Here is a 26266-nt window from a genome sequence, read left to right as displayed (position 1 = left end):
GCGGGACAGATACTTAATGGTAACAACCGCCCGAGTTACACCAGAAACGCACAATCCCTCCATCAGTGCTCAGACTGTCTGCAATAGGCTGAAAGTGGCTGGACTGAGGGCCTGGCCTGTAGGCCTGTTGTCTGTTGAGAACCTGCCTTACATCACCGGCAACAACATCACCTATGGGCACAAACCCACCATCGGTAACATCTCACAGCAAGAACTGACAAATCTGGTGTAGTCCATGAGGAGGAGATGCACTGCAGTACTTAATGCAGCTGGTGGCCACACCAGATACTGACTGTTACTTTTGATTCCCCCCCCCACCCCCTTTGTTCAGGGACACATTATTCCATTTCTGTTAGTCACATGTCTGTGGAACTTGTTCAGTATGTCTCAGTTGTTGAATCTCGCTATGTTCATACAAATATTTACACGTGTTAGTTGAAAATAAACGCAGTTGACAGTGAGAGGACGTTTCTTTTTTTGCTAAGTTTATATCCGGTCTGGTTTTCTCTCCGGTATGGTTTTCTCTCAATAGAAAAACAAGACTTGTAGTGTAACTGCCATATCTAAAGCCTTTGATGTCAACCCGGGTTGGGCTGGCCTTGGTGGGCTAGCTCAAATTGCGTTTCCATTGAATCCAGAATAGAGAAATTATGTTCCTAGCTAGCCAATGTGACTGTGCAGCTAGCTTTGCTAGCTAGCTAGAAATTGTAGAAAAAAGTTGGACTACAACTATACATACGCAACATGCAATCTGGTTTCCGAGCTGGTCATGGGTGCACCTCAGCCACGCTCAAGATCCTAAACGATATCATAACCGCCATCGATAAAAGACAGTACTGTGCAGCCGTCCTCATCGACCTGGCCAAGGCTTTCGACTCTGTCAATCATCGCATTCTTATCGGGAGACTCAATATCCTTGGCTTCTCAAATGGCTGCCTCGCCTGGTTCACCAACTACTTCTCAGATGGAGTTCAGTGTGTCAAATCAGAGGGCCTGTTGTCCGGAACTCTGGCAGTCTCTATGGGGGTGCCACAGGGTTCAATTCTCTGTATATATCAATGATGTCGCTCTTGCTGCTGGTGATTCTCTGATCCACCTCTACGCAGATGACACCATTCTCTTTATACATCTGGTCCTTCTTTGGACACTGTGCTAACAAATCTCCAAACGAGCTTCAACGCCATACAACACTCCTTCCATGTCCTCCAACTGCTTTTAAATTCTAGTAAAACTAAGTGCATGCTCTTCAACCGATTGCTGACCGATTGCCATCCCGCCTGACTAGCATCACTACTCTGGACGGTTCTGACCTAGAATATATGGACAACTATAAATACCTAGGTGTCTGATTAGACTGTAAACTCTCCTTCCAGACTCGCATCGCCAATCCAAAATTAAATGTAGAATCGACTTCCTATTTTGCAACAAATCCTCCTTCACTCATGCCGTCAATTATACCCTCCTAAAACTGACTATCCTACCGATCCTTGACTTCGGTGATGTCATTTACAAAATAGCCCCCAACACTCCACTCAGCAAATATCTGCAAATATACAGTGGGGCAAAAAAGTATTTAGTCAGCCAACAATTGTGCAAGTTCTCCCACTTAAAAAGATGTGAGAGGCCTGTAATTTTCATCATAGGTACACTTCAACTATGACAGACAAAATGAGAGAAATAAATCCAGAAAATCACATTGTAGGATTTTTAATGAATTTATTTGCAAATTATGGTGGTGTCACGTTCTGACCTTTATTTCCTGTGTTTTGTATTTAGTTAGTATGGTCAGGGCGTGAGTTGGGTGGGCAGTCTATGTTTGTTTTTCTATGATTTGGGTATTTCTATGTTTCGTCCTAGTATGGTTCTCAATCAGAGGCAGGTGTCATTAGTTGTCTCTGATTGAGAATCATACTTAGGTAGCCTGGGTGTCACTGTGTGTTTGTGGGTGATTGTTCCTCTCTCTGTGTTTTGCACCAGATAGGGCTGTTTTGGGTTTTCACATTTCTTGTTTTTGTTAGTTTGTTAGTTTGTTCATGTGAAGTGATTCATTAAAACATGTATCAAAATAACCACGCTGCGCTTTGGTCCGCCTCTCCGTCAATGGAAGAAATCCCTTACAGAATCACCCACCGCAACAGGACCAAGCGGCGTGGTAACGGGCAACGGCAAAAGCAGCAGCAGGAGAAGGAACAGAGGCAGCAGCAACAGGAGCAGCAGCAGCAGCAGTGGGAGAGGCTGCACTACTTGGAGAAATGGACTTGGGAGGAGATTCTAGACGGGAAAGGACCCTGGGCAGAGCCAGGAGAATATTGCCGAGCTGGAGGCAGCAAAAGCAGAGAGGCGGCATTATGAGGAATTAGCACGGCAGAGCGGATGGAAGCCCGAGAGTCAGCCCCAAAAATGTATTGGGGGGGGGCTCACAGGGAGTATGGCTACGCCAGGTAGGAGACCTGAGCCAACTTCCTGTGGTTACCGGGGGGCTAGAGAGACCGGGCAGGCACCGTGTTATGCTGTGGAGCGCACGGTGTTCCCAGTGCGGGTGCACAGCCCGGTGCGTTACATTCCAGCTCCGCGTATCGGCTGGGCTAGAGTGGGCATCAAGCCAAGTGCCATGAAGCCGGCTCTACGCATCTGGTCTCCAGTGTGTCTCCTTGGGCCGGCTTACATGGCACCAGCCTTGCGCACGGTGTCCCCGGTTCGCCTGCATAGCCCAGTGCGGGCTATTCCACCTCGCCGCACTGGCAGGGCGACCGGGACCATTCAACCGGGTAAGGTTGGGCAGGCTCGGTGCTCAAGAGCTCCAGTGCGCCTGCACGGCCCGGTCTATCCGTCACCACCTCCACGCACCAGCCCTCCGGTGGCAGCCCCCCACACCAGGCTGTCTCTCCGGCTCATCCTTACAGGGGCTCCCGCCTATCCAGTGCTGCCGGAGCCTTCCTCCTCTCCAGCGCTACCAGAGCTACTCAGTCCGGCGCTACCAGAGCCTTCCTCCTCTCCAGCGCTGCCGGAGTCTCCTGCCTCTCCGGCGCTACCAGAGCTTTCCTCCTCTCCAGCGCTGCCGGAGTCTCCCGCCTCTCCGGCGCTACCAGAGCCTTCCTCCTCTCCAGCGCCACCTGAGCCACCCGTCTGCCCAGCGCCGCCAGTGCCGCCCGTCTGCCCAGCGCCGCCAGTGCCGCCCGTCTGCCCAGCGCCGCCAGTCCAACCCGTCTGCCCAGCGCCGCCAGTGCCGCCCGTCTGCCCAGCGCCGCCAGTGCCGCCCGTCTGCCCAGCCCCGCCAGTGCCGCCCGTCTGCCAGGAGCCGCCAGTGCCGCCCGTCAGCCAGGGGCCACCAGTGCCGCCAGTCAGCCAGGGGCCGCCAGTGCCGCCAGTCAGCCAGGGGCCGCCAGTGCCGCCAGTCACCAAGGGGCCGCCAGTCAGCCAGGGGCCGCCAGTGCCGCCAGTCAGCCAGGGGCCGCCAGAGCCCCTCTGTCCCGAGCTTCCGCCCCTCTGTCCCGAGCAGCAGCCCCTCTGTCCCGAGCAGCCCCTCTGTCCAGAGCTGCCCCTCTGTCCAGAGCTTCCGCCCCTCTGTCCAGAGTTTCCGCCCCTCTGTCCAGAGCTTCCGCCCCTCTGTCCTGAGCAGCCGCCCCGCTGTCCCGAGCAGCTGCCCCACCTCTGTCCCGAGCTGCCCCACCTCTGTCCCGAGCTGCCCCACCTCTGTCCCGAGCTGCCCCTGTGTCCAGTGGGGTCATTGAGAAGGGTGGCCATGGTGAGAAAGCCACCGAGGCGGATAATAAGGCGGACTAAGACAATGGTGAAATGGGGTCCGCGTCCCGCGCCAGAGCCGCCACCGCGGACAGACGCCCACCCAGATCCTCCCCTATAGGTCAAGGTTTTGCGGCCGGAGTCCACACCTTTGGGGGGGGGGGGGGTACTGTCACGTTCTGACCTTTATTTCCTGTGTTTTTTATTTAGTTAGTATGGTCAGGGTGTGAGTTGGGTGGGCAGTCTATGTTTGTTTTTCTATGATTTGGGTATTTCTATGTTTCGGCCTAGTATGGTTCTCAATCAGAGGCAGGTGTCATTAGTTGTCTCTGATTGAGAATCATACTTAGGTAGCCTGGGTGTCACTGTGTGTTTGTGGGTGATTGTTCCTGTCTCTGTGTTTTGCACCAGATAGGGCTGTTTTGGGTTTTCACGTTTCTTGTTTTTGTTAGTTTGTTAGTTTGTTCATGTGAAGTGATTCATTAAAACATGAATCAAAATAACCACGCTGCGCTTTGGTCCGCCTCTCCGTCAATGGAAGAAATCCCTTACAGGTGGAAAATAAGTATTTGGTCAATAACAAAAGAGAACTTGTTCGCAACTGGCCTACATGGTTAAATAAAGGTGAAATAAAAAAATCTAAAATGTAAAGTGTTGGTCCCATGTTTTATGAGCTGAAATAAATTATCCCTGAAATGTTCCATAAGCACAAAAAGCTTATTTCTCTAAAATGTTTGTTTTACATCCCTGTTAGTGAGCATTTCTCATTTGTCAAGATAATCCATCCATCTAACAGGTGTGGCATATCAAGAAGCTGATTAAACAGCATGATCATTACACAGGTGCACCTTGTGCTGAGGACAATAACAGGCCACTCTAAAATGTGCAGTTTTGTCATACAACACAATGCCACAGATGTGTCAAGTTTAGAGGGAGCAGACAATTGGTATGCTGACTGCAGAAATGTTCACGAGAGCTGTTGCCAGACAAATTAATGTTAATTTATTTACCATAAGCCGCCTCCAACGTCATTTTAGAGAATTTGGCAGTACGTCCAACCGGCCTCACAACCGCAGACCACATGTAACCACGCCAGCCCAGGACCTCCACATCTGGCTTCTTCAGCTGCGGGATTGTCTGAGACCAGCCACCCAGACAACTGATGAAACTGTGGGTTTGCACAACCAAAAAATTTCTGCACAAACTGTCAGAAACCATCTTCGGGAAACTCATCTGTGTGCTCGTCATCCTCACCAAGGTCTTGACCTGACCCCAGTTTGGCGTCATAACTGACTTCAGTGGGCAAAGGCTCACATTCGGTGGCTACTGGCACGCTGGAGAAGTGTGCCCTTCACGGATTAATCTCGGTTTCAACTGTAACGGGCAGATGGCAGACAGCGTGTATGGTGTCATGTGGGCGAGCTAGCTAAACTGTTAGCCTGCTAGCCTGTGCTAGCGATGACACTATCTAGCTAGCTTAATTCCTAAATTTGCTTGCCATGGCATTGCTACTAGCTAGCAGGCTAACCAAACACACAAGATGACAGGTTTTTGTGTGTAGTCCCACACCTCCCAGAATGGGTGAAAACGTGCATTGGTAATGAAATCGTACTTCCTTGTGTTATAAAATAAGTTTTACAAAGGCAAATATGAGTATTTATGTTCTGAATTGTTCAGTGGGGTCTTTCTCTAACATATCATTAACATAATATCCAAAAAGTTGGATTTCGTAACCTAAAACATCTGATAATAAACATGCATGTTTCTCATCTTTTGAGGATTCATGTATAGCAATTATTAACATGACATGAGCTGAATTAAATGTAAAAGGCGTGGAAAACAAAAATAATGGTATATGCTCAGTGCTCTGTTGACATTTCACAGAGATACGCTTGTTTTTGTGAGAAATATTAGAAAAATAACTAAAATGTGAAAATTCTACATGTCTTGTCTCAAAATCGACTTCCATCTTCGCTCTATATTGTTTTATGTCCTGCGGATTCGAGAAGAATTTCTGGCCATCCTACAGGGGTAAAAACTCCATAAACTTTTGAATGGATTATGATAGAGTAGTGCAAAAATATGTGAAGAATAGAACTATGTTTGTAATTCGTGTCATGTCTGACTACTGCAGTATTGCTTGTCCATATGCTAGCTAACAGCAACAAACCGGACGAGCTAAACGTGAACGCATCTAGCAGAGATCAGCTTCTCATTAATTAACTAACGTTAGCTATGGTATACCTATAAAGCATTATGTTTACTGTTAATGTTTTGAAATAACATGATATATTTATTTAATTGTATACCGTATATTCTGAACAAAAACATGAACTAGTCATTATCTGGTGTGACCACCATTTGCCCCATGCAACACAGCACATCTCATTCACATAGAGTTGATCAGGCTGTTAATTGAGGCCTGTGGAATGTTGTCCCACTCCTCTTCAATGAGTGTGCGAAGTTGCTGGATATTGGCGGGAAATGGAACACGCTGTAGTACACATTGATCCAGAGCATCCCAAACGTACTCAACGGGTGACATGTCAGGTGAGTATGCAGGCCATGGAAGAACTGGAACAGTTTCAGCTTCCAGGAATTGTGTACAGATCCTTGAGACATGGGGCTGTGCATTATCATGCTGAAACATGAGAAACAAGAGAATGGGTGATATTTTCACGGTACCTCCGTGCATTCAAATTGTCAGTGATAAAATGCAAGTGTGTTATTTGTCCGTAGCTTATGCCTGCCCATACCACAACCCCACTGCGTTCACAACGTTGACATCAGCAAACCACTTACCCACATGACACCATACACGTGGTCTGTGATTGTGAGGCCGGTTGGACGCACTGCCAAATTCTCTAAAATGACATTGGAGGAGGTTTATGGTAGAGAAATGAACATTCAAATCTCTGGTAACAGCTCTGGTGGACATTTCTGCAGTCAGCATGCCAATTGCACGTTCCCTCAAAACTTGAGACATCTGTGACATTGTGTTGTGTGACAAAACTGCACATTTTAGTGGCCTTTTATTGCACCTGTGTAATGATCATGCTGGTTTATCAGGATTATCTTGGCAAAGGAGAAATGCTCATTAACAGGGAAGTAAACAAATTTGTGCACACATTTTGAGAGAAATAAGCTTTATGTGCATTTGGAAGATTTCTGGGATCTTTTATTTCAGCTCATGAAACATGGGACCAACACTTTACATGTTGTGTTTATATTTTTGTTCAGTGTTCGTTACATACATAGTCTTAGCAAGTTCTTTAGCAGCAAGCTAAGCCTTTTTACCTACAATATTTAGCTACCTAGCTAGCTAGCTTTGCAAACGTTAGCTTAGCTAGCTAGCTAGCATCAAGTGTAGACGATAGACGAAAAATGTCCATGTAGATGAAAAATGGTCATAAAACATCTAAAAACATCTAAAAACGTTTATTTTAGATTGAAAAAATGGCATCCACCCTCTAAATCCCAGAGGAGAGCTCCCCCTTCTGGTCTTAAACTCCCTGGCAGCGGGGTCAGATGCCCCCCCCCTGCATCCCTCCCTCATACACACACACACAGAGGAGGGACTGAAGTTAGAGCTGGAGCTGGATCTGGATCTGGAGCTAGAGCTGGTGGAAGCAGAGGGGGAATGTCATCCTACACCTGTAAGGCCCACTGCATGCAGCATTTCCTACAGTAAATCACAGCCGATGCACTTCTGCCAATAGTATCTAAATACACTGTTAAGCAATGATTTCCTTTACAGAACCTCCATATTTTCTGTAGTTTTGATCTGCTCTCACTACTAGCCTAACACTAATAGGATGCATAAATCTGCTCTCACTACTAACCTAACACTAATAGGATGCATAAGAGCTTACCTTTATCACGGGTAGGGATGCTTGTTGACAGCACATTATCCAGCTCAATTAGACATCCTGTTTCTCACCTCCTTCCTCCTCACTCTGAGATAGCCTGACTAACTCTTCAGTCTTCAGACAGCTGTACACTGGCGTTGACACACGTTCAAGTGTGAGAAAAGCACACCACTCAACCCACACATCTGGCCCTGCATGCCGCCTTTAAACTGAGCACATATGTTTCCCTATGGCCACAGGCGCAATCATGTCTGCCAGACAACTGAGCAAAAGCCCTTTAAATCGTTTGGCACTGATGAAGTCCTAATGCAAAACAGAGTGACAGGTAATGCCTTTCTCTGGGGTGAGATTTCCACCCCACTTCTAAGCTATTAATATTTCACATTAGCATGAGGATGACAGGTGGAGGAAGAAAATACTGTTTCAAGGAGACTGAAACTGCTGTTTTCACTGAACAGACTTGGGACAGAAGGAGAGAAAAATGGCAGCCAACGTGCTGTTTTGAAGTGCAGATCCTTTTGTTCTGAGAGTGGGCCATTGAGAAGTGCCCTCCAGCTAGCCAACATGAGTGGTACACCAGAAAAGTTGTATACACTCCTTTTGTCGGATGAAGGATTAGATGCTGTGATTCTCGTGATTCTGTAAAACTAACCACAATTGGGCAATGTGGTTTGGCATCCAAACCCATATCTTCATCTTTCTTCTCTCCTTGAGTGGAATTCACTTTCTGAAATGCAGCACCTGAGATTCAAATGGAAACTTGAGTCAGAGTGCCAGTTACAGGGCAAGTAGTACTTAGTACCCAACTACAGGGCACGTAGTAGTTTCCCAACTAACAATTATTCCAACTAAGTTCCAACCTTGATTTATCCCGTTTTCTGAGAAAACATTCCAAGAACCCCAATGGGACGTTACATGAAAGTTGAATTACTCGTAAATTAATTAACACAATTCCTTTGTCATTGTCAGAACATTTCTGGACATCAGGATTAACTAAAAGTGTTCAATAATGTTATCATCCAGCCAAATGACAATCTGATCAAAAGCTCCAGGAGATTGCTTTCAATTGAGTTAGAGAAAGGTTTTAGCTGCAAGACTAGACTTCTTGAAATCATTATGAGGTTTGTAAGACCAGTAATGTGTCTTATGTTGCTTAATAAGTCAGGCATAGTCTAATTTAATTATTGATGCTGATGGAGATTCTAGTTGTACAGCTGTCTACTGCATGTCCAACATACACATTATTTGAAAAGAATCCTTAAGAGTTTGCAGCCAAAAGGCGTTGGCATCAATCAGACAAATACATTAGGAACATGATCCATTAACTGTGTTGAACTTGGAAATATACATTGTATTGTGTAAGCTGTAGTCATAGATGAAGCTGAATAACAGAAACCACTAGACCACTTCATACCAGGTACATTTGAACCTTGGCAGTGTTGTATCAATATTGTATATACCAAGTTGCCACAGTACTGTTCATGGGATGTCAAGACACCTCACATAACTGACATGTCTAATCTAATCCATAGGAAGCTGTTTTGCTAAATAGGCTAAGTGTCATACATGGCTGTGTAGACAACACGTTTAAATGAGCTTTTCAAAAGAGGCTTTGAATATCTATGTCAAATGTCTCATTTCCCTGATCACTGAGAGTACTAACCTTAAGCCAGCTCGAATCCTCAATCTGATACTCTCAATCGAGCAGCAGAATCATTATTGTCAAGTCTATTCAGTAACGTCAACATTCAGAAGTGTCTAGGGAAAGATAAGTCTGCAACTAAGGGGGCTGCTGAATCTTAGCCATATTACCAGTCTATATGTTGGTGATGTTCTCACCATGCAAGTCATTGTGCCATGTATGTCCTTTAATATTTCATCAGCTGCTCCATTTGCTCTTTAACTATGCAACAGTGGTTCCTCAACTCAGACTCACACTAGGCTGCAATGACACGCAATTACACTGCATGGATAAAGCAACATATAATAATACCCTACAACAATGTTTAGATCATTTATATAACTGCATTTACATATCTACTAAAATGTATTGCCAGAGAGAGAGAGAGAGGGAGAGAGAGTATGTACTTATTTAAGTTCATTAAAAAATGGGCATTGAAATTGGCAGTCTATCGCACAAATAGACAGATTCAGGGCCTGTTTGTCATTGCTTTTAAAAGCTTTCTGTGAAGACATATCCATCAACACTCTACTTCAACAGTATGTTTGGTAGACTGAGGCAGAAATCATACTTGGATCTGAAATAAACAAAACATACAACCAAGCATCATTGCAAAGTCTCAAATTATGTAGATGGTATACATATTTGGTGAAAAATATATATTTTCATTGAGTCACTCACTATTCAGTGTGTGGTGACTAACCGACAAGTGTGAACGTTAGGTGACAAAATAAGAGTTAAAAGAGCAGCTTTAATCCGGCCTTGTGTTCACACCTAGTCTAATCCTGCTCCAGGCCTCTTGACTTCCATGCTAACACCATAATGCCCAGAAAGCATTGTAGACAGGTGTTGAGTTAGTCATAAAGAGAGTGTGTGAGTGTAAGAGCGTATGTGTATATTTGTAAGTATGAACATAGGCGTGTTGAGTTTGTGCAAATGCCAGAAGCTTGTCTGTCCACAGGAAAACCACCATAAGATTTAGAATGTCTATTTCTAAAAAGTAGGACAGCTTACCATAAACACCAAGACCAAAAGGAAATACTTTTGCATAATCTATTGGTTTGTTGGTTTATGTTGTGGGCAGCAACGCTAAATCACATGACACTACAGTATTCAACCATGCTTTCCCATGCTCTTTGAGGCTAAGCATCATACTGTAATAAAGTGAAGTAACATTCTGAGGTAACACTCTATGGAAAACAGTTGAATATGTCCAGGGAGTTGTGCTGCTGCCAGAGTAAGGGTTTAAGCCTGGTACTCTCTGAGTCTCTACTCATTCCTCTTACTTGACAGCAGGGTTGTGTTCAGCCAGGGGTGGGAGGAGGGGGGGAGAGCTATAATGCTACCTATATGCCATCACTCAACACAGTGGCAGGTACCGAGTGGGTTTAGCCAACCCCTCTGACATGCATCCTGTCAAAACTGTGCAGGGACAGGGATGCAGGTCTAACCCCAAACATGTTTCTTCAATCACTCCAAGAGGCAGGCTTCCAACAGCAAGTCCATCAAGGGACTTATACAGTCACTACACTTGCATGCAATTCATGCCACACAACACCAATGGCTTGTGAAAAAATGTACTGTTTGGGAAGAGGCAAGGTTAAACTATTTAAAGTTAGATTTACATATTCAGGACTCTTGGTAATGAAGCTCTGTTGAGACATGAGAAAATAATCTAATCATTATAGTAAAAAAATATAATTTAAAAAAGCATATTTGTAAAGAGAAGTTAGCTCCACCTGTGTATGCTATGAAATTGATACACATACTGATTCGCTGAGGGGATTTCAAGAGAAAATATAAAATACACTGTCCGTTTTAATCAGACGTATGTGAGTGCTCTGTAAATAGCACAATGATGTGTCTCGGTTCCAAACCAGTTTCCTGTTTCCTGTTTCTATGATATCCTTTTTTTGTAAAAGCTTTCTGCAAGAGTTGTTCCCTCGTCATTCAGTCCACAACTCAAAACGTAAGAGCCATGGCTGTTGTTAACTTAAAAAGGACTGATGGATGGTGGGTATAAGGGGTGCTCCACTGATATAAATGTCAGCTTGCGTTATCTACAGATAAAGTTTTTTGGTCCACATGAATAATAACATTCTACACATTTAACCATATCATATGACTTATTCATTTCATTTAACACTCTCGGCTGGATCACTGCATTGATTTCACAGCCACAGCAGGCCTCCTGAGATTCTCTATGGATTTCCCAGCTGCCCTTCCAAATGATCCACCGTGAATACAATCTGAAATGTTGAGCCTGAGGAAGGTATTGAAAATAGTCATCACTCCTCAAATCCCTATATTGTGCTCCTGTTTCAGTGAGCTGTGTTACCTCATGGCTACAATGATCCCTAGACATAGACATGGTTTCATCGAGCTCAGTGGACACGTATTGCTGTCTTTGGCTTCCCTCAAAACGTGGTGTGAGTTTTAGGGGTAGTGTTTCCTACAGGGTAGAAGTTAGAGTAAAATAACAATGAATACATGGTTGTAACAAGAGCACGACATGAATTTACGGCCTCAGTGGGAGTCATTACAACTGCACGTCTGACAGATCCTGCTGCCTATCGGCCTCATCCTGAACCTGCTTGCTGAGAGTTGATTATGCAAATGCACATGTGCTTACTCAGTCGAATAGAGTGTTTATCATACAAGCTATTAAAAGGGAAATTGTAATGACCCCTCATTGATGTTGTCCTTATAATGTTGCTATGGGTTAAATATTTGCTAAGCTTGTGCTATTGATTAGGGCTCTAAGCTTTTGCAGATTGATGAGGGAGCTCCATATGGGGTTGTCTGGAGCAGTCTGAGAATTCTAAAAGGAGGTGATTACCTCAACCCACTATAATGACTTTCATTTCTGATTGTGTTAAAAAATATATGAGAATTATTGGTAATTGCAGATCAAACTCAGCAATTCCAATCAATATGAATAGCTTTGCGGTAATACATACAGGCAGAAAGAATAACAGTAACATTGAGAGAGAGAAAAAGAGAGAGACTCTCTTTAAGCTCCGATATGAATGACATGGAAGAAAAAGTCCAATCTGGAAAACTCTCTGAAGCCATCTTAAATCCTCAAAGCAAAACTGCCGTAAAGTCCATCACACCCCACCTGCCACCCCTAGGTAATGGTAAAACCCCTGTGCGCAAACCAGGGCTAAGTCTGTGCAGAGAATTAGCCTCTCTGGCCTGGGGCAGTCCTGAGTAATTGGAATACAGCCGATTAACTGCTAAGAAGAAGTGCAATTACCACTCTGTCCATTTTAGCACTTTATTTCTCTCCTCCTGGCTGCTCTCGTCTCTTACTCTTCCAGGTTATCAAAATGGCCCCTGCTTCTTTAACTGTCTACAGTACAACACGCCTCTGTGGAAACATCTAACACTATGTAATTTCAGCCAAGAGTTAGGTTGATACCCCTGATGTTACAGTACCTTTCACCAATCTGACTGTCTGAACTGTAGCTAACTGGAGCCCTTTGAGCATTTGAGAGGTTTTACAATTGACTTATGCTGTATCTGAATTAATCTGGGAACAACAAAACATTAGCTACTGCTCTCTGAATGCAGTCAAGTCACAGCCACGGGCCAAATCAGTTCATTATCTCTGTTAATTCCCTTTGCACTAGGCTAATGCAATTAGATACCAACAAAAATCTCCCGTATCACACTTAATAACGGTTTTATAATAATGTTCTCTCTTTTTTTGCCTTTTAAATGTACTGTCCTCTGATTAGCTATCTATAATATCAGGTATTTGATTCCGAAAAATCAACAATTATTGCATGACCATAGGGGAAAGTTATCATGTGTGGTACATACGTAAATATTGAGCATCGTTGAGTCTTCACAATATAACTACATGTACAGTAGGAACTAGAGTGCTGATCCCACAAGAAGGCAACAACCCACAGTACATCTGCTCTACTGTACCATTACACATTGGTGCTCAACCTCCCTGTACAATAACTAAAGACAAGCATCATCTGCTACAGGACACCAGGTCCTTCCCAGCTCACACTAATCAGATAAAACTCACGTCAGCTCACTGGAAATCATGTCAGGGTGCTCTGTCTGTACCAGAGAGTGAGACTGATAGGTCTGTTCTGGCAGGACAGGAGTAGTGGAGGACCTTTGTCTGTGTGTCTGCATATTGGCGCGGAGCAAAGCATAACCGAGCAGCTCACCGTGGCTAGCCAGCCAGTGAGGGCGAGGGCAGGGGGAGACCCAGTGTTAGTGTGCTTCCCTCGGAAGAGGAAAACGACGACCCATGCTGGGCCCATTACTACCGACGGGGGCTGAAATCGGTCATATCTGCTGCAGCTTACATAGAGTCTAGCGAGCCCAGTCCCCACTGAGGGAGGCGTCACACTGCTGATATGGGGACAGAGAGAGAGGGGCAAGAGTGTGTGTGTGTGTGGGGGGGGGAGAAAGAAAGAAAGAGAAACTGAGATATAGGAAAAGAGAAAGAGACAGAGAGAAAAACAAAAAGGCAGATGTCACGTGGGTCCAGAGGAACTGATAGATGGGATGTGCAGCGCAGCAGAGGCAACGGTTCAGGTGGAAAAGGCTTCCCTTTGTGATGCAGATGACAACGCAATCAGCCTTTCTTTGTCTCCGCCGATGGGCTCTGCTCCCGGGAACATTGAGAGCTAGACACTAATCCGCTGGGTTTGTGTTCTGTGGGCCCGTTCAGAGAGGCAGTGGCACAGTACCTGGGGTGTGTATGGAGGGCAGCTCGGAGACCAGGTCTGACCTCTCTCAGGATATGCTCCTCCTCACTTGGCTTGACACCAGCTGCATTTACCCTCTGAGCTCAATTCAAATGAAGGCATAGAAGCTGTGAGATTTATGCTTTCAAATATGCATAACAATGCAGGCAACAAGGAGGGAGCTCATCATCTTGAGTTTTTAGTGTCGCATGTGACATGCTGGGGATTTGTAATTTGTAAATCAAGAAGTTGTGATTGAAACATTTAAACTATATATTAACATTATCCTGAATCTAGGTTCCTGAACAATTGGTATAACAATGTTATACCTGTAAAGGTACACATTAGGTTGCTTTTGTAGTTTCTATTGAATTTATACAGTTCAAAATAACAAGATATAGCCCACAGGGATGAGGTACTGGCCAGAAACTGTGCTCCCATTGAATAAACTCCTTACCTCTGTGTAGCAACCCTAACATCATTAGCTGAACTAATTATCAACCACATTCTGTTTGACATTCAGTGTTGAGAGGTATGAAGTTTGGAAGATAATAGAATTATATCCAACATGATAATTATACCTATCTGTCTCAGAAATTATGCATTCAATCTGACTAATCTTCAATATACAGTGCCCTTCACTATTTTTTGGCCTTTATTTAACTAGGCAAGTCAGTTAGGAACAAATTCTTATTTACAATGACGGCCTACCCCGGCCAAACCCTTAACGACGGTGGGCCAATTGTGTGCCGCCCTATGGGACTCCCAATCACAGCCGGTTGTGATACAGCCTGGAATCAACCAAGGGTCTGTAGTGACGCCTCTAGCACTGAGATGCAGTGCCTTAGACCGCTGCGCCACTCGGGAGCCCCCCAAATAATATTGGCACCTTTGGTAAATATGAGAAAAAATGGCTGTGAAATTATTTTTTTTGCTGTTTATCCTCTACTTTCATTCAAATTATTCACAAATATCAAACCTTTAACTGAAGTAAAATTATTGAAAAAATACCAGTGAAATAAATGCTTTTCTCCAAAACATGTGTCAGAATTATTACTTCCTGTTCTACTGGGGTATAAATATGAGGTGACACACAGGCTAAGTTCCCAAGGTCATCCATCACTATGGGAAAGACCCGAGAAAACAGCAATGATGTGCGACAAAAGGTTGTTGAGCTGGACAAATCAGGAAATGGTTAGAAGAAAATAACGGTTGAAAATGCCCATTTCCACTATCAGGTCAATACTTAAGAAGTTTAAAGCAACTGGAGATGTTAACAATCAGCCTGGAAGAGGACGTTTGTCTATATTGACCACACGCACAGTGAGGAGGATGGTTCGAGTGGCCAAAAAATCTCCAAGGATCACAACTGGAGACGTTAGTTGGGTCTTGGGGTCAGAAAGTATCCAAAACTTCCATCAGACACCACCTACATAACCACAAGTTGTTTGGGAGGGTTGCCATATACAAGCCTTTGCTGTCATCAAACAACAGACTCAAGCGCCTACAGTTTTCCAAACGTTACTGGAACTTTCAATGGGACCGGGTTCTATGGTCAGATGAGACCAAAATAGAGCTTTTTGGAAACAAACACCAGAGGTGGGTTTGGCGTATTCAGAAAGTTAGCCATACAAAAAAGTACATCATCCCCACTGTGAAGTATGGTGGTGGATTTTTGATGTTGTGGGACTGTTTTTCTTGCAAAGGCCCTGGACAACTTGTTAAGGTACATGGTATCATGGACTCCAAGTACCAGCAGATATTAAATCTAAATCTGACAACGTCTGCTAGGAAGCTTAAACGGGGCGGTGGTTGGATCTCCCAACAGGACAATGATCCAAAGCACACCTCAAAATCAACACAAAAATGGTTCACTGACGACAGAATCAAGGTTTTAACATGGCCATCCCAATCCCCTGACCTAAACCCCATAGAAAGCATGTGGGATGAGCAGAAGAGGAGAGTCCACAAGTGTGGGCCTCGGAATCTGAAGGATCTGGAGAGATTCTGTATGGGGAAATGGTCTCAGATCCCTTGCCATGTGTTCTCCAACCTCTTTACACACTATAGGAGAAGACTCAGAGCTGATATCTGTTTTCTTGGCAAAGGAAAAAATATTTGTTTTATGATTAAAATGTATTATTTCTTTCAATTATTTTACTTTAATTAAAGGTTAGATTTTTGTGAATATTTTGAATGAAAGACCAAGAGGATAAACAATAAAGAAAAACATTTCACAGCCCGTATTGCTCATATTCACATTTCACAGCCCGTTTTGCTCATATAGGGTGCCAATATTAGTGCAGGGCACTGCAAGCCCTAACAGTGCCATACAATGTTAGGTTGAAAAAAGGGGGCATTAGTCATAGTGTCTAGATTGTCTCACTTTTAGACAAAACACATTTTCTGACAACAGGCTAAAACAATTATAGCCCTAGGGTAGAACAACACACCTATACTTTAACCACTGCTAGAAAAACAAAACCCAAGACCAATAATTCAAGTGATCCTCAGTAAAGAATACAATTTAATGTAAAGTATAGGTGCTCAATTGTCCACATTCCACAGTACCTCTAGTGTTGGCAAACCTGTTGGTGTTGAAATTCTACACTTAGAACTATTCAATTGTATTTTTCCAACTGAGCTTATGTTGTGCACAGTTAACCGTTCTGAGGCAAGCCATAAAAAAGCATATTGGGAATAGTCAAATCAAATTGTATTAGTCACATGCACCGAATACAACAGGTGTAGTAGACCTTACAGTCAATTGCTTACTTACGAGCCCCTAACCAACAATGCCGTTTCAAAAAAGTACAGATAAGAATAAGAGATAAAAGCAACAAGTAATTAAAGAGCAGCAGTACAATTAAAATAACAAGCGAGACTATATACAGGGGGGTATCGATACAGAGGTAATGTGCGCGGGCACCGGTCAGTTGAGGTAGTATGTACATGTAGGTAGAGTTGTTAAAGTGACTATGCACAGATGACAACAGAGAGTAGCAGTGATGTAAAGAGGGGGTGAGGGGGGGAGCACTGCAAATAGGCTGGGTAGCCATTTTACTAGATGTTCAGGAGTCTTATGGCTTGGGGATAGAAGCTGTTTAGAAGCCTCTTGGTCCTAGACTTGGCGCTCCGGTACCGCTTACCGTGCGGTAGCAGAGAGAACAGTCTATGACTAGGGTGGCTGGAGTCTTTAACAATTTTTAGGGCCTTCCTCTGACACCGCCTGATATAGAGGTCCTGGATGGCAGGAAGCTTGGCTCCAGTGATGTATCCCAGTAAGGAACTTGAAGCTTTCAACCTCCTCCACTGCAGCCCCGTCGATGAGAATGGGGGCGTGCTCCGTCCTCTTTTTCCTGTAGTCCACAATAGTCTCCTTTGCCTTGATCACGTCGAGGGAGAGGTTGAAAATAAATGTTTCCATCTAAACAAGGTTTCATGTAAACTAAAGAAATATCAAAGTATGACTAGAAATCAACAGTTGTTGCTTGGAATTATTTTAATCTAGCAATATACTGAAATTAATTATTTTATTTTTATTTTTAATGGTATGTTACCAAAGGGGGCAGGCTCTTTCTGACTGGCTCTTGATGAACAAATAGTAGAGTGAACATGGATGAGAATGAGGCACTGATACATGCACGTAACAAAAGACAGCAGTTCAACATTTTGCCACAATGATGTCATCCCATGCAGAGAGAACACGTTTTTGTGAAACTGGCATCCCCTCTCGCCATCGGCCAACATCTCTGTGCCCCTCGGATACCCTGGCATTAAACCCATCCTCAAGGTAGCCTATGGATGTCCCCGAAATGTGACACGCAACCTCAAGTGAAACAACTGGTACCAGCACTAATTGAAATTTAGCATGCAAAGTGACAATGCCTGGGCCCTGGGCAGCATGGATTAGGTCTTGAATAGAGGCAGATTCTGTTAAAGTCTACTGTGGTGGTTGGTGTACAGACGAGCTCCCTGCATCTGCTCATTGGGTAGACTAAGAAAACACAGGATTGTGTATGGTTGCTCATTTGACCTTGATTTAATCCTATTTTAGGGCCCTCCTCTCATAGGCTTTTGTTACTATTTCAAAAACCATAACGCCTCCATGTTAGGCTAACACTTCTAGTCCCCACACAAGTACAAATTAAATGGGACTTGTGAATTTACATTTGAAAGCAGGTTTATATGAATTTGGCAGACTCAAAATGCAAATGTTCATAACTCTCTTCAAACAACACACAACAAAAAAATACATTTTAGGATGAAACAAAGAATAACAAAGAATGAAATACTGAAAGCACTTTGTTTTCTCTCAGGTTTCCACTGTAGCCTATTGTAGGAGGCAACTGCATTATGGCAGACAAACCTCTGGGGCTGCTTTCTATCTCTAAGGGCGTTTTCACATAAGAAATTTGTGACTATTCTACAGAATGCATTTTGCTTTCACAAGACCTGAAAATAACCGTTTCATGGTACGATTAGCAAGACGCACCTTCTACATGACGTTAACAAGCTAGCTTGTTTACAATGGGCAAAAGAGTACAATACCTGGTACTCAGGATTTGTTTCAGCTAGGGTTCATTTGCATTTCACACATGCTTTATTGTGAGGATCAGGTTACCAAACGTTCCAGGATCCTGATCATAAGGGGATATCTGAAAGCGCCCTAAAATATCGCTCTGACATTTTCACTAGATACTAACAAAAAACAACTTCCTTCCTTAGATATGTAATCTGGATCCCAAGTTATTTAACAGTGCCTCATCCATGGTGTCATCTCTACAACTGTCAGTTATCTAAACCCACAAATTATTGAGGCACGAGTTAGAGAGGTGGTGGAATATACTGTTGACTGTTTGTGCAATTTTAAATGTTGTGTGACGATTGAATTTAAATAAAAATCATGATTTCACACTGAAATAAATGGCTTCACTTTGTTACAATTATCTTAACTCCACAAAAAAGCTAGTCAATAAAACGTGTGTATTCAAACTTTGGTTACTTTATTTTACAGTCCATTATTTACCCAGTCCAGAGATAGGAGAAGGGTAATAAGACACACAATCAGAGAGCCAAAGGTCTGGTACAGCCAAAAGCTTTGTGGTTAACTAATTCAATCAATGACTGACTAGATTTTTATAATACTATGCCTGACCTTAAATAGCATGAAGAGTGAATGGACTTACACATACTTTCATGATAACACTTTATGACAGCTCTGGTAAGATTTGCAAGATAAATGTTGTTTTGTTGATGATGATGATGATGATGCGCTCCATAGATACACCTGGTATGATGTAAGTAATGCACCTGCAGCTGATGCAAAGCTAAACAGAATGAGAAGATAAATACACAAGCCTGCCTGGCTCTGCTGGAATAACAGGAGTTATCTTACTGAGCACCTCGATTCCATTTATTACAGCTTGCCTTCAAAAATGTCCCATAGGCCTACCGAGAAGATTTCATATCAACAAGGGCTTGCATTAAATCCACAATTCATGGTATGTTAGCCCAACAGCATCCCTGTCTTTTGGTTTAAAAGATAACTAGCTACATCACTCTCAAAATGAAACCGATCTGAAATCCATATACGAAGCTATGGTTGTTAGAGCTGTTGTAGTTAGTATGATGGGAGACAGAGTGCTGGTTTCAAGTGCAGGGCGCAGCAGGTGTTTATTTGGTAAAGGACCACGGGAGGAGGCAGGTAGCAGGGTCCAGGGACAGGCAGAAGGTCATACACAGGGACTCCAACAAGGTAACAGTACAGGCAGGGAAAAAGGCTATAACGTAGTCCAAGAGATCAGGCAAGAGGTTGATGACAGGAAATCTGATAGGCAAAAGTACAGGCAGGGAATAGGCAAAAAAAACATTGTTCGTGAAGATGGCCAAAACTATGATACACAGGAGGACTAATACGGGAAAAAACAGAGCTCCGAATAGAAAGATGTATCAAAACAGACAATACCTCACAATGATGGGGTGCAAAGAACTGAACTAAATAGTGTGTGTAAATGACATACAGGTGTGTGAACAGGTGATCAGGATTCAGGTGATTGGGATCTGGAGAGTGAGCTGTGTTCATGGGATCTATGTGTTTGAGAGTGTGAGCTGGAAAGTGGGCTGGAAAGTGAGCTGCGTTCAGAGGATGTATGTGTTTGAGAGTGTGAGTTGGAAGCTGAAAGAATATCACCTGTCATTAATAGAACGTTCACCTGCTATGCCCAAGAAACGCTAAACAAAAGATAAAACATGAAACAATCTATGTTGTCCAAATACATTGAAAGATACTTAGGGCTAAATAATTAGCCTAACATAAACATAGAAGTATAGCTATTTGTATTCTCTTCAATTGCTAGGCTATACAATTACGGTAGATATACATACTTATTAGCTAGCTATTAAAATGATACATCAAAATACCCCAAAACATCTGTTATTTTTTTTAAATCACGATGCAATATAACCAACATTAGGCTTGATCTCAGAGATGTGCCGGAATGACTATGGGTGTACTTGGACGTTAATTTGTATAAAACCCGACAGAAGAACCTTCGCCAAAGCAACCATGTTCTGACATCAGAGCCGTCAATACGATTTACTTCAACGTTCCTCTCTGTCGCGTGTTGTTTTGTTTTTTATTAATGCTGCAGTGACCTCTTTTTCAACTCTCGATTTTTCATACGTGGCCTACTCCTGCAACTTCATTGGATGATCGGCTAGGGTGATACAAAGGGTAAGATGGGGGGCCTGTGATGGGTTGGAGATGAGACCAACCAGTCCCGATACTGAAATACAATAAACATAACAAGTGTTGCTGGCTAATATTGCTTGAGAAATATGGGTTCGGCAATCAATACTTTTATCTTCAGTGATGTTGAATAGTAATGAATGACTATTCAATTACGTAAACAGAAACATGAAATGGAGTAACTATTAGCCTAATTGTCTCTCCAGAAAGAAAACAGCATTTTCTTCCATGCAACCTTTGTCTGAACGTTCAAATATTTGTATTACATTGAGAATGACCAAGAAATAAATGTATTCTGAAAGAGAAAATCAAAATAAATAGCTTCATGAATGACATATATTGCTTGCGACACAAATAAAATAGAAAACTCTTGATAAAATAGGCCTACCAAATGACATCACAATATGTGTATTAGCCTGCCACATTGCACAATACGAAACAAAGGCCTGTTTTTTATTGCGGTTTCTAAATATATTTTGCAGTCTCATACATCATCTAGCCACGTTTGCATTCCAGAAAGAGAAAACAGCATGCCACTCTATTCAACGCAATTGGTTGAAATACATCGGTCTGTTATTATTTGCCATGAAGCAGCTTCTATCCTACTGTCTGTGGTTCCACCTCACACATGACCCTAGAGCCCGAAGACTGCTAACAGAGAAGAACTCCATTCTATCACTAACCTTATAAAGGCAAACACCCATGAGCTTTTTCCATTCAAGCTTTATTTTTCATTTCAGGTGAAAACTATGATGAACTAACTCAAACATGTATAGGAAGAGTCTGGCCTGAAATCATTTACCTCCAGTAACATGTAGAAAACAATCCTCACTGAATTAAGATATGTTTATATAGAAAACAAAATAATAAGAATGAAATTGAAATAATAATAATAATATTATCAATAATATGAATTCATGATAACAATATAGTTGTTATAACAATATAACATATAATTGAAAATATAGCAGCTCAGGACAGGTTTCTATATATATGCACATAAAAAAAGATATATATTTATATATAGTTGCTAGGTCACAAAGCCAGTGTTTATAATATTCCAATTATTTTATAAATTGTGTATGAGTCTGGTTCCTAGACCCTGGGTCTTGCAAACAGTGTTTCTCTTATAGGTAAATTTTTTATTTTGAATAAGGATAGAAAAAATATTTCCAAATGCTAAGCATCATCAACTACTAATTACAGTAAATGTTAAAAATATACATATATGTTGGTATTAGCTGACAAGCAAAGGCATCTACTATTTTCATTGAAAGAATGTAATCAGAAAACTAAAAATTGTAGCTGTAAAAATATAGCATTTTACAATTATTATGTATAAATGTTCAGTGTGAAAATTCTTATGCTCAGACACAGAGGCCTAAACACTACCATAACGTCGGGCCAGTAACCGAAAATGACGCTGTGGTTTGAATCTCTGAGCCGACTAGGTGAAAACTCTGTCGATGTGCCCTTGAGCAAGGCACTAAACCCTAATTGCTCTTGTAAGTTGCTCTGGATAAGAGCTTCTGCTAAATCACTAAAATGTAAGTATTGATTTATTTTGCCAGTGGAACACAACATTGGATATGTGTATGGGCCTACCTACTCTACAACTATAAATGTAAACTGGAAAGTACAAATTCCCAGGCTTATTTAGGCCTGCCTATGTAACAATTTAGGCAACATCCTTTTCCAATATACCAGTTAAATTATATGCTGTTTGAAATATACCAAAGTTTTATTTATCAACTCTAAAGGATTAGCAAGTTATGTGGAGCACACTTCTCTTCAAAAACTACTATAGGCTACATGAAGATAGCATCCGCTTCTTATTCACTTATTCACTAGGCTAAGTACAGTAGGTTTTACAGCAGGGATCATCAATAGATTCAGCCGCATACCGATTTTTTCTTTAGGGTCATGTCCAGAAAATAATTACAAAAAATATGGACAAAAAATTGACCACAAGAAGCCCAAACTGATAAAATATTTGACTAAAACAAAATGATTTCAACCCTTGTGCCTCTCTATTATTGCGTGGGAATACTTGGGAGCAGATTTTCCAAATTAAAATCACTTGAAGCCGATTTCCTGGTGTTTTTAAACTCTTTTATGTCTAACAATAAAAATGCAAATTCATTATCTATTTAAAAAAAATACATATATTTAGCTCAGAAAACTTTGGGTGCCAAATAAAACCATCCGCTGGCCGCCAGTTGGGGAACCCTGGTTTACAGAATGTATATATTTATGTTTGCAGGGAACGTATTTACATTGTGGTTGGTATCCTACCGGTATGTAAGAGGTAGGCTCTACTCGTTCTAAACCGCCAACACTCATCCCTTCAAAAGCAAACACAAGACTCGTGTTCTGTGACAAATCATCACACCAAAATAGCACATTAACTGAAGTGTAGATAATCAACCTACCGCCCTATTTTCAATCAAAAATAGATCGTGCTTGGTGGTTAAACATTGGTAGGTTACTGTAGCGCTCTGCTCTCATGAAGTCTGTTCCATTGTGCCACTGAACACGCTGCTCATCATAATTCACAAGAGAAACCTGTGTGCTCCGGCCAGTGCACAGCACAATTAGATGCTTCCATTTCCAACAAAATGATTAAGCTATACAACAGATGCCTCATTAATCAAATACAGAACTGTCCATACTAGACACAATCATCTTCATGAAATGTATCGCCTACTGACTGTTGTTGGTTGTTCATGCTGCTATTTTACAAATTGCAGACAAGAGGGAAATCCATGCTGCATTACAAAGTAGTCTAACGCGTTTACTTTAGTGTTGAAGGTTGACCTGTTTGAAATTATATAAACCTAGAGATGTATTGACTTGGCATGTATACAATGACATACAGTAGCCTAATAAACATATGGTATGTCCTTCATAACAAACAATAACCTACGTTCGGTTACCTGAGAGGATGAGGGCATGTTGGGTGTAACCCTCATTATAGCTATTGTTAATTATTTCAGTTCAAAAATCAAAGAAGCGGCTTGCCACAATGTAGTCCCCGGAACGTTCTGTGACAGAGGTGTGATTTTTGTCGTTACAACCAGTCAACCACTCAACGTGCTGTGATCATAAACTCAACAACCAGGTCGGCAAGACGTTTTTTAATGGATTCAAACATGCTCTTACCTTCTACAGCTATAGCGGTTGGTATTATCCATAAAATCCATAGAATATCCATTATTGGTTTCTTTGGACGAAAGTGTTAAAAGCCCAGACATTCAAATAAAATAAGTCCTGAAAGCCATTGACAGCGAATGCTGGCGGAGATGAGCGGACCTTCACCTTCAATAGAGCAAACCAGACGCCATAGAAAATAACTCAAATCTGAACCAAGTTTGGGCGAAACCAAAAACAGCAGACCAAGGGGTGACATGTATATTACAGCATTATCCACGCTAGGAAAATTGCTCCACATCTCAAATTTAGGACATGTGCATATTGCATATATATATGATTCAAACCCCAAAATATATCATAATAAGCCTAGGACTTTTGTTTATGCTTGTAGTTGTTGATCATGTCACGCTCTCCCCCTGCCAAAAGAAGTTCCACTATCGATACTGTCAATCATAAAGATAGAATCGCCTAACTGCCTCATCTATGTCTGATAATCATGAATTTTAGAATCACGTGGAAGGGTGATAGTCGAGCAATAAGTTTTCTGCCTACGACATTTATGTAGATTTTGTTGTTAGTAATGTATTTTATATTAATGTCTTGACACTCTTGGCAGGTGACAAGGATCATGGATCAGATAATTCAACAAAGAGTAAGTGATGTTACAGTCATTTTTAATGGTCCGGTAAATACCAATCATTGGGTCATTTTTTATAATTGTTTTGTTTAGGAGAACGTCTTCTTTATAGGAAACCCCACTATAAAAGTTAGCTTAGTCTGTTAGTATTATTTACTCAATAATTATGCTTCGAGTATAATTAAGATAAGGGGTAGAAGGGCTGAGTGATATCTTTCAAAGTAATTATAATAATAGGATGCGTGTTCAATTCATGAGCCATCTATTAAAAAATAGATGGCTCATGGATACACTTTTTTTAAAAGGCGTTCCCGAAAGGGTTCTTTGGCTGTCCTCATAAATCAAATCAAATCAAATTGTATTTGTCACATGCGCTGAACACAACAGGTGTGGCATTACAGTGCAATGCTTACGTTACGTACAAGCCCTTAACCAACAATGCAGTTTTAAGAAAAATTATTGTTAAGAAAGTATTTACTAAAATGAACTGAAGTAAAAAATAAATACAAATGTAAAAGAGGGAAATAGACAAATAACAAATAATTAAAGAGCAACAATAAAATAACAGATGTGAGGCAATATAGAGTGGGTCCCGGTACAGAAATATGTACATGTACTGTAGGTAGAGGTAAAGTGACTATGCGTAGATAATAAATAGTCTGGGTAGCCAATTGCAAATAGTCCGGGTAGCCATTTGATTAGCTGTTCAGGAGTCTTATGGCTTGGGGATAGAAGCTGTTAAGAAGCCTTTTGGACCTAGACTTGGCGCTCTGGTAACGCTTGCCGTGCGGTGGCAGAGAGAACAGTTTATGACTAGGGTGGCTAGTTTTTACGGCATTTCTCTGACACCGCCTGGTATAGAGGTCCTGGATCGCAGGAAGCTTGGCACCAGTGATGTACTGGGCCGTACGCACTACCCTCTGTAGTGCCTTGTGGTCGGTGGCCGAGCAGTTCCCATACCAGGCGGTGATCTACCAGTCAGGATGCTCTCGATGGTGCAGCTGTATAACTTTTTTAGGATCTGAGGACACATGCCCAAGTTTTTTCAGTCTCCTGAGAGGGAATAGGCATTGCCATGCCCTCTTCACGAATGTCTTCGTTTGCCTCCAATGGGGAGAGCCAAATAACCCTTTTTTATTTATGAGTGTACATGTGTTTGAGCCATTTGGACCTATATGGAAGAAAACGTTGCCAAAATATAGCAATAGTATCAGTGATAAAAAGGTACATTTAGTATAAATCTTGTTTTTCATAATTTGATTTGTAATGTTTTTCTCAAATCCCCTGCTGTAGATATTCCACTGCAGTAATAGATAGCATTAATAGCATTCAAATTATTAGATGGAATAGTCCTATGTGCTTTTGAAATGTACTGTATGTGATGCTGCTGTGTTTTTCTTGAGTCATTGATAACTAATGATAATTATCCACTATCTCTGAGTGATATAATATAGTTGATATAAATGATGTATCCTATTCATGAATGTAATTAATGTTTTATAGATATTAATGTTTTATAACACAAAATAGTCATGAATAATGTATCATACAAATCTGTTGTGTTCTATGTGGTTAATGTAATTACAGTGGTTGTGTTCTACATATACTGTATACAGTATATTACAGTAACATCATTTTTATCAAACATATTATATCAACCAGAGATAGTGGAAATGTATCATTTTATCCATATGTGTGTATGAGTGTGTGTGTTGT

General features: G+C 42.0%; 1 protein-coding gene across 6 annotated transcripts in view; it reads right to left on the bottom strand.

The window, feature by feature from the left end:
- Nucleotides 1-24122, bottom strand: part of LOC109891046 (ephrin type-B receptor 2) — a 156678-nt gene extending 132556 nt beyond the window's left edge. For 5 of the 6 annotated variants that reach the window (XM_031825090.1, XM_020483333.2, XM_031825091.1 and 2 more), the window contains exon 1: nucleotides 23923-24088. In XM_031825090.1, coding sequence (XP_031680950.1) covers nucleotides 23923-23974 — 52 coding nt within the window. In that variant the 5' untranslated portion in view covers nucleotides 23975-24088. Of the gene's footprint in view, nucleotides 1-23922 lie in introns of all 6 variants that reach the window. The other variant, XM_020483332.2, reaches the window with a different exon arrangement.
- Between the last annotated feature and the right edge of the window lie 2144 nt (nucleotides 24123-26266).

Source organism: Oncorhynchus kisutch, linkage group LG5 (genome assembly GCF_002021735.2).
Source record: "Oncorhynchus kisutch isolate 150728-3 linkage group LG5, Okis_V2, whole genome shotgun sequence".
NCBI classification, from domain to species: domain Eukaryota; kingdom Metazoa; phylum Chordata; class Actinopteri; order Salmoniformes; family Salmonidae; genus Oncorhynchus; species Oncorhynchus kisutch.
Note: the sequence above shows the minus strand (reverse complement) of the source record. Positions and strands in the feature narration are given on the sequence as shown.